The sequence below is a fragment of the Branchiostoma belcheri genome, unplaced genomic scaffold, assembly GCF_001625305.1.
Source record: "Branchiostoma belcheri isolate BF01 breed outbred unplaced genomic scaffold, Haploidv18h27 scaffold868, whole genome shotgun sequence".
NCBI lineage: Eukaryota > Metazoa > Chordata > Leptocardii > Amphioxiformes > Branchiostomatidae > Branchiostoma > Branchiostoma belcheri.
The window spans coordinates 1-9,659 of record NW_017804540.1 but is presented as its reverse complement, the minus strand read 5'-3'; the positions used below and the strand labels follow the sequence as shown (position 1 = coordinate 9,659).

Genomic DNA, 9,659 nt, shown 5'->3' with positions numbered 1-9,659 from the left:
GGAAACGGTAAGTAGCAGGGGACAGATTCAATGTAAAAATCGCAATAAAAAGGTTAAATCTACAATGTCATGTCCGAAATGTTAATAAGTCAGAATAGAGTAGTGTCTGGATCTGACAATATTTGCAAATCGCCATCCACCAGTTTATCACCGGTACCATTTGAAGTATTTATAATGGGACCCAGCCCATGCCACCATTTATTGCTTAAAGCAGAAGTGGTTGCGAAGCGATGAACCCCGAGAAAACAGCAGATGGCCCTATTTTGTATGATCAAACCTATGTCGTAGTTTTTAAAAGAACATACCCTCACAGCTTAATTCTATACAGGACAGACACATCCGTCACAAAGTGCAGAGTAAACTTGGTGACCTAAGTCCTTTAAGACTTTAACTTTGGTCAGAACACCTCCTAAGGCCCTCCCCGCTGCGCCTGCCAAGATATTGTTACCAGGGATAAAAGTGAACTGTTCATCTAAGTGGAGACCCACGTAGTTATAAGACCTCGTATAATTCAGTTTCATCGTACCAAACATAAATTCATATCAGCTTTGCTTTGTACCACGTTTTCTAAAATGCAAGGGTACACCTATCGCTTGAACATCTAACTCTAGACATTGTTTAAAACTATCTAATGACAATGTGTGTTGTTTCATTTTTTTATTATTGTACTTGTTTATTTGTCTTTTTAATTCTTCTTCATTGTTATTTATATTTCATTTGAATAACTGTAGAAAAATTAGTGTAAAAACTTGATGGGGTGGAATTTAAATAAGCCATTATGGCTTTCATCCGCACCTTGCACATTTATTTCCTTTATTATATATTATTTATTTCCTTTACTATTTATTATGTATTATCATATAGCCGGGTGACGTTGTCCAATCAGAAGGCTCCTTCCACATTCCTTATGACGCCGTAATGTCACAAATAGAGACAAAATCGGATATGTATTCATCCCAATCCATACATTAAACAACCCTTTTATCACCCGTATATGACCTCAGGTGACCCAACAGAACACGGCTCTAGTTCTAAAAAATCCAAAAATAACTTCAGTAGTGTTCCAATGACCTCGGGTGACTCCCATAAGAACACCTGTTCCCTCCTGTGACCCAGATAGAAGACATAGAACGTGAACTCTACCCAGTGACCTCAGGTGACTCCAGATGGAACTATGTTCTATTCAGCATGTGCAACGGGTAAATTGTACATTGTGTCACTTACTGCATCAGTTTGGATAGGCTATCGTCTAAGGTATATGATAATAGCGTTAATGGCCCGCCCTTTCTCGGTGAATATGGTGTGATAAAGCCTTGTCAGTTGCTATAACCACCGAATAAAGCCACCAAGTGAGCGCAGTATGTAATCAATCAATAAATAAGTAAATAAATAAGTAAATAAATAAATAAATAAAAAAATAAAAAATGATGCACGTCTTTTTATTTTCACCGTAGCAGTTTTGATATTGAAATAAATGCATATTTTAGAAACACCCCTGCTTTTACAATCCTGCTTTATGATAGTAGCCGAGGTTCTCTAAGCAGATATTAGGTGGCTGTTGTGCATAATGGTTGCGAGTTTCTGTTGGGATTGTGGTTTGCACCTACTGCGATAATTTGTCAAATGAGTAATATGTAGTAAAAGAAAGATACTGTTATGAAACATCAGACTTTGTTCATCTATTTAGATTGCGGTGTTGTTGATTTCATGTAGCCTGTGTTTTCACTAGTAACAGTCTGTAACTGTTTCCCCAAGGCGAGTGGCCACCAGGAACGCGATTTATTTTTAGTCAGGTTATAACTAGATAATTAGACCAGGGATTTAGCCATTTTTACGATACGTCACGGTTGTTAAGTGATCACACACAGTTTACATACACTATACTGTTCTCAATCTGCAAAATATAAAACTTCACGGAGAATTGTCGCCTATGGACACTTGTTCTAATTCCCGCAGCAATCCTTGCATATTTGCAGATAAATACTATATATTGAACTGGTACCTGCTCCTCCGCAGATGACTGCTGCGTCTTCCTTGTGGGTACAGTCATGGCCTCCCCACTTGGTGATTCCACAGTCCGCCAGAGAAGACTCGCTCCCGTCGCAGTTGAGATGGTTCAGCCAGATCTCTCCCGTCCCTCCAGGATAATCTTTTCCCTGTGTTGCGACTCCGTTAACAAACCCGAGCTGTCTGCAGACCACCTGAGCGTCCCTGTCGTCAAACCCGTCATCACAGACCGTCCCCCAGTCTCCATATCCGGCCCGCACCTCCACCCGACCTTCTGGTGGAGTTTGGCCTCCAGCAAGCCGGATGGACACGTCACCTAAACATTTTATTAGGGTAAATTGTTAAAACCTGACTTTTCATTTCATCTTGTATGTAGGATCTGGGTTACGAGATCTTGAAAACAAATTTAAAACGATTTTTGGGGTTTTGTTTGGTTTAAGGTTTGTTGGGTCGGGCTACGCTCCTCGGAGCAAGCGGACTTCAGTGAGTCAGTGAGTGTGTGGGTGAGTGAGTGAGTGAGTGAGTGAGTGAGTGAGTGAGTGAGTGAGTGAGGAGTGAGAGTGTGAGTGTGTGAGTGAGGAGTGTGTGTGTGAGAGACTGAGTGAGTGTGTGAGAGTGAGAGTGAGTGAGAGTGGGTGAGTGAGAGTGAGTGAGTGAGTGCGAGTGAGTGTGAGTGAGGAGTGCGTGTGAGAGTGAGTGAGTGAGTGTGTGAGAGAGACTGAGAGTGAGTGTGTGAGAGTGAGTGAGTGTGAGTGAGTGAGTGAGAGTGGGTGGGTGGGTGAGTGAATGAGTGAGTGAGAGTATGAGTGAGTGTGAGTGAGAGTGAGTGAGAGAGTGGGTGGGTGGGTGAGTGAGAGTGAGAGAGTGAGTGAGTGAGTTAGTGAGTGAGTGGGTCAGGCTGCTTATTTATTCAGTGCTGCGCTACATTGTTTGCCCTATGTTATTTCCGAAGAAAATGATGAAAAACTTAGTGTGAGTACCAACCTATGCAAACGACCTGTACATTCTTCTGATGTGCTAGGCAGCCGCGGGAGCCCGAGACCCAGACTAATGCGCAGGATGCGATGTTAGTCTTCGTTTCACTGCAGGAGACGCGTTTCAGCCAGGTCCGGCTTGAGTAGGTGCTTGTAGGAGCTGAGCTCACGCCCCCTGTATACCCCAGCTGTTTGCACACGGTCCCTGTCTCAGTCTCACCCCAGCCGTTGTTGCACACGGCACGCCACTCCGACTTGTCTCCCGGACGGAACTCCACTCGTCCTTCCCAGGGCAGGCGGCCGCCATCCAGCCGGACAGCTAGCTGGACAGCTAGCTTGCCTGTGGATCACACAGAAAATAGTGTTTTAACCCTATCTGGACCGGGTTTGGCTTCGTGGGTCCGGGGGGAAGGGTATGGGGGGTAGGTGCTCATAACAACACCGACGACGTCATGAAATGACGTCATGCATATTTAAGTAATTCGCCATCTTGGATCACCAATCTAGAATTTTGAAATATTTTTTGTTTGTAAGATAAAGCCTAAAATACAATGAAAATAGACTAAAGACGTTTATGTGAACCCTTTGTGTAAAAAGAAATGAAAGTAGTGATGAACTTTAAAGAAAAAAAACTGTATATACCTAATGTAGTGGTATGGCCCGCCATTGGATTTTAGCCGATGACATCAGCAAATTAGCATACATTTATGCATTTCAATGATAAAATTTACATGAAATTACATGAGATGCTATTAACATTACAAACCATATGTAAATAGACATAAAACCCATAAAATTCTATTGTTGAAACGAAAATTACTAAATTAATGCCTGTCAGAAACCCTATGTCAACACAAAATTTTTATCTTATTCCACCGATGAAGATTTCTTGCCAGCAGTATTTTAGCAAAAGGCACCAAGTTTGGTGGTTCTAGTGCAAGCCGTTCAGACGCTATGACATCAAAGTTGGCATTACAATGCATTACACCGCAGCGCAACCAATGCGGAATCAATGAACACTTGCATCACGGCCCACATTTGCTGTATCAGTACATCAGCAACTGGCCGTAATTAAAAACACAGACAGCCATATCACCAGTTACCGCTTATGTCTACTGCAACAAAACTACAACAGCTACAGTTAACTGACAATAAGAGCGCGTCACAACCATAAAACATAAAAAGACCTAAATCCAAACAACTTCTAGGCCGTGTTATGACACTGTGCTTCAGGTTTGAGGTCCATTTAATTACACAAACACAACCATTGCAACGTAATGTTGACCTCTGACCACCCCACACTTGCGTTCCCAGCAGCCAGCACCGCGAGTCACTACCGGTCAAATACCCAGGCGAAAACAATTCAATGATGACATCATAGGAATGTTTCTAAAATATACATTTGCTTCAATATCAAAACTGCTAGAAATAAAAAGACGTGCATCACCACAGACATAATGGCACACCACATGCCAAATTACACAGAAATGCTACGTGCGGAACAATGCGTTTTGGCTGCGAACATCTTAAAGATTCGGCCCCATGCCTTATACATGGCGGCAAAACATATGGTACCACTTATCGACCCCTCCAAGCATCTGCCTGAAGTATGCCCTCCCCCCGCGGGACCATTCCAATTTGCCTCATAATTGTAGGGGTGCGTCTTGAATATAACATTGACCGCGAAAACGGCGAAAATACACATTCGTGCATCAACGCGGGCATGACCACAGACGGAATATAAAATTGCATGCCGATTACACAAAGAGTGTTCTAGCTGCGTACACGAAAAAAACAGCTAACCACAATACTCCGTCCGCAGGTCATGACCTCCTTCACGGAATAATAATTAATATAATTGCCATGACGAAAGTAACTACATATATGCACCTTCACAGACGACCCCTGCGTCCTCAACGTGTCTACACAACTTTTGATCATCACGGCTATCAGTACGTTCGAGGTACACAGCTGGACAGTTTCCAAGGTTCGTCTCGCTCCCCCTACACTCCACGTTTTTCATCCAAACGCTCCCAGAACCCGCTCCAAAATGGGCCTTTTCTTTTGCCTCCAGGGCCTTCCCGAAGCCGAGCTGCCTGCAGACGACCTGCGCATCCTTCAGGTCCCATTCGTCATCACATACGGTCCCCCATGCGCCGGTCCCGAACCGCACCTCCACCCGGCCCTCGAGCGGGGTATTCCTATTAGATTCACCCGCAAGACGAACTTGAAAACCTGCGGCGGGACATTAATATCAGTGATTTTCAGTTTTACTTGGATCGTATGTCTGCCATTACTTGATTCCATCTACCTCCCAGCAGTCTGGCAATTACGTGTTAAGTCAAGTGAAATACGATTTACCCAATAGGCCAATATACAAAAGTAACGCCTTCTGCACTGGTGTTTCAATGCTGATTCAGTGGTCAAAGCTGCGTCAGGACTGGAGGATTTTTTAATGCTGAACGGCTTTGCAATTGTGCCGGTGCTGAAACTCCCTTCAACACTGAAACCGAGTGCTCATATACGCCGTCAGGACTGGATTTACCAGATGCAGGTCTGGAACACCAGTGCTGACGTCTTTGCATGCACGTCGTAGTGAAGGAAGTGGTAAGAAATTTGCCGGATCTCAAGTATTTCTGCCACCTTGATGGCAGAAATACAAGTGTAAGTTATAGATTAACCTAACAACTTTAATGTTATAACAAGAAAATAAAATTTCATCTTTATGGTTATTTTCTTTCGGGTCACGACCAATATTTTTTTTATAAGGGAAAACTTTTTTCTGACCATAAAAGATACAACTTTGTTTGTTGTGTGTTTGTGATAGTGGGATGGTACATTTGAAAGTGATTTAAGTGGTCCTGAAAAGAGGCGGGGTGCTGGGAAATGACATCCGAAAGTCTCATCACTCGGCTTCCAGTGCTGACAGGGGTTTTTCCAGGGTTTAAGGTGCCTCCGTAGATAGATCCACTTCAGCACTGATGTTCCCGTGCCGAAAAAGAAGGCCATTATTTTTGTATATTTTACCAAATAGAGAGGAAAGTGCGGGGTCTTACCATGTGCATCCACAGGTGACAGCGCTGTGGTTGCTGGCAGTGGGCGGCCCGGGGCTGCTGTAGCTCCTGCACCGGCGCAACACTGGAATATATTGATATCATTGACATACAGAATCATTTTCAGGCTGCTATTTGACCGGGATGGGCTTGGCTGTGTGATCCAATTATCAAATTATCTCAACAGCCAATCTGTTAGAAGAACCATCTGCAAATTTCCCAATCAGGTCATGCATATGGAAACGCTGCTTGCCTTTTGGCTCTTACTCTCCGTACTGTGCTCATACACAAAATATGGTCACAGACACTGGCCAAGGCATAATACATTTTGCTGTAAAAGAGGCAAAAAGTCCCCACTGATTTGACAAAATTCCGTCATGCAAGAAACCTTACCGCGCACCCCACGTAAAAGTCCGAAAACACTTCACTAAAAACGGTCCAGGATTGAGGTAAAGATTTAAAAAGAGCTAGAATTTGCCCGATTATCCCAGTCTTAAGTAGAGCAGACAAGAAAAAAAAAAAACATCTGACAGCGTTTGCCCACTCTACTTCCATGCCAAATTGCATTTGCCGCAGTTATTTAGAACTGGATGTTTTTAGTGTTCAAAAAGTACCCATGCAGTCGCAGCCTTTATACGGCTGAATTGATGCAGGGTATCACATAATAATCAGTAAATAATAACAAATAATCAACAAATAATACCTAATAATCAACAAATAATACATAATATCACATGATACGCATATTTGCTCCACAAATTGATATCTAAATAAAGTTTCGATTCGCGGCATAGTTAATGATAAAAACACTTAAAGCCAATTTTTTTTCATGCAGTGACTCAATATTAGTAGGCCGTCTGTTGGTATAAAACGGTGCAGTGTGCGGAACGTCTGTTAGTTTAATGTTGCATGATTACCTGTCCAGGTGGACCCTGTAGACCGGGCGGACCCTGCGGACCCTGTGGGCCGGGCGGACCGGGCGGACCGGGCGGTCCAGTGTACGGCCACCGTTTCTCGAGTAAAAATTCTAATTTACAAATAAAAGATAGTATGTGTCGAGTTGAAGTGAGCATTTGGGTACATCATAATGAACATTAATTGATTCATGTACATGAACACAAATTCATGAGACAAATTATACAAAGTCATCAGATTCACACACATAGAAACACACAGAAACACATTTACACACACACATCGTCTCACATACACACGCACACGCACGCACGCACACACAAATAGACGCACACGCAGAAACACATATACACACACACATCGTCTCACATACACACACAAGCACGCACGCACACACAATTAGATGCACACACAGAAACACACATACATACAGACACATTCACAGACAGACACACACACACACACACCTCGCAGCCAAAAACAAACTTTATTTACCTTCAAGTCTGTTACGCAAGGGAACAATGTTGTCCATCGAGTTCCTCTTGGATCTGCGGTGCACCTCCGCACTTTTCCAAAAGGTGGCGCTGTGATCACGTTGCCGGTATTCGGTTGAGCGCACATCTCCAGTCGGGCCCTTGGGGCTGAGATGCGCAGCGATCTGTTAACAAGATAATTATCTTTCCGTGAACAACTAGAACAACTGCAAGACAAAAGCACACAGAAAGCACTGAATAGTGCTATTGGAGGCACAATTTAACACTATAAAAGCCGGTATTTGCAAATGCAGTATATTTCCATGTTCCTCCCCATTTCAAAATGGACTGTTCTATTACTTCCATATCAACCTTTTCCATGCGCTCTTCAGCATCAAGGTGCCCTGTGCATACAGTGCTTCTTAGAGACGATATATTATTCTCGAAACCCCCATGGAGTGTTTTTAGTATAAAGTGTTTTTTAAACCTCCATTGTAGTGTTCATGGCCTCAAAAAGTGCTTTTCATGACGTGTTGTCGAAATCCATACAGTGCTCTGCGGTGTGTCCCCCATTTGGTGCTTTAAATAATAGGCGTCTTTAAATCCCCATGTAGTGCTTTCAAGCTAGTATCAAGTGTTTCAATGCCCCCATGTAGTACCCAGTATACATACAGTGCTTCTTAGTAACAATTGTTTTCGAAACCCCCATACATACAGTGCTTTTCAGTAAAACAAAATTCCTTGAACAGTGCTTTTAGTAACGATTAGAATCTATCCACATCACCCACTGGAAGACAGAAAAAAAATATCCAGACTATGCATGATGTACAAAATGACTAATACACTCGTGGACGTCTCAATTACTAAGTACCTAAAACCAGCCCAGAAGAGAACAAGAAATAGCCATGCCTTCAAGTACCAGAGTTATCATCCAAGGATTGAGGCGTTCAAGAATTCATTTTTTCCTAGTCCTAGAACTATCACAGAGTGGAACTCGCTGTCACCAAGTACAGTAGGGGCATTGTCACTAGATAGCTTTAAACAAAGTCTAGAGTTAGATGTCCAAGGGTTAGGTATAACAAGTCGATCGGTGTAATGTAGCCAGCTGCCGCCGCGCCGCTTGCCTGCGAAGCTGGTGTGTTACGCCGAAAGGCGGTTATACCGGCTATACAGATACAGTATCTGTTTGAAGATGACCTGTCCAAGCCACTCTGTATATCTCTGCTTCAAGATTAGCTGCACGCGCCACCCTGCTATATCTGCTTGGAAATTACCCAAGTGATCAAATTATCTTAGCAGCCAATCAGCGGGAAGAAAACCCTTACCAATAAGACCATGCATTCATAAAAATTGTCACATACACCAAGTATGGTCATGCAATAGTTTCAGTACATTTTAACCTGAAAACAGTTTATAAGTGCCAATTTGGCAATCACCTTAATTCGCCGATTTAGCTAATTTTAGGGCGTTTGAAAATTGATACAATCACATTATCGACTTGTAGACAAGCAAAGGGATAGAAACCAATAAAATGTTGTGCAGATTAATATTTTTTTCTTCAGATTTCTTTTTTTTTCTTCTTTTTTTTTAAATTCAAAAGTATTTTCTTGAATGTGTAACTTTGTTAGTCCTAAACATGGGACCGATTATTTAATGTTAGAGAAGTGAAATTTTCTTTTGATGGTACTTTGATAATTATAAGGGACTTGTTTACAAGTTGGTGATAACATAAGGATTAGCATTAGGATAAGGTTTTGTCCCAGCTTCTCTACATTTTCCCATAATTGCTTGCCTCAAGTTCCAAGTGGAAAATGTATGACTTAATGTCATATTCTGTTTCAATTGTCGAACTTGAAGGCACCGTTGGCCCCCGGTTAGGGGTCAGAGCGTGGAACCTATGCCCAATTTTTTCCTGTATGTTAACATTTTTTTCTGGCAGTTCAAAACCTGAAGTTGCAGGAAATGGCTTCCATTTGTATTTAGATAAAGAAAAATGCTTCAGCTTCCCCCCTCTGGAGGGGGGGCCATGCCTCTCAAATCCTGGGGAGAACCCTGCTATAGTGAAGACTGTTCTAGTAGTAGTGTATACAAGTGCTGCACTGCTTGGTGCAGAGCTACAAATAAAGGAGATGTATCCTCTTGTGACTTCTATAAGATGCTGTTACCTGTCTTGTTATAATGTTACACATTTACCGGCAAATAAATGCATAATGACAACCACATACAAATTGAGTTTC

General features: G+C 42.5%; 1 protein-coding gene across 1 annotated transcript; it reads right to left on the bottom strand.

Annotated features, from left to right (window-relative positions):
- Positions 1-1,928: 1,928 nt before the first annotated feature.
- Positions 1,929-7,603, bottom strand: LOC109487214 (neurotrypsin-like). The gene is made up of 6 exons (XM_019791199.1): positions 7,445-7,603; positions 6,952-7,061; positions 6,038-6,119; positions 4,872-5,216; positions 2,992-3,321; positions 1,929-2,323 (listed from the first exon to the last, which is right to left on the bottom strand). The coding sequence occupies exons 1-6, from the start codon at positions 7,479-7,481 to the stop codon at positions 1,944-1,946; spliced, it is 1,284 nt and encodes a 427-aa protein (XP_019646758.1). The 5' UTR covers positions 7,482-7,603; the 3' UTR covers positions 1,929-1,943.
- Between the last annotated feature and the right edge of the window lie 2,056 nt (positions 7,604-9,659).

Bases quoted from the DNA above. Each gene is read 5' to 3' on its own strand.
- LOC109487214 (XM_019791199.1), bottom strand. From the start codon at position 7,481: ATGGACAACATTGTTCCCTTGCGTAACAGACTTGAAG. The intron at 7,062-7,444 runs GTAAATAAAGTT...TTTGTAAATTAG, and splicing joins CTTGCGTAACAGACTTGAAG to AATTTTTACTCGAGAAACGG. The intron at 6,120-6,951 runs GTAATCATGCAA...AATATATTCCAG, and splicing joins TACAGGGTCCACCTGGACAG to TGTTGCGCCGGTGCAGGAGC.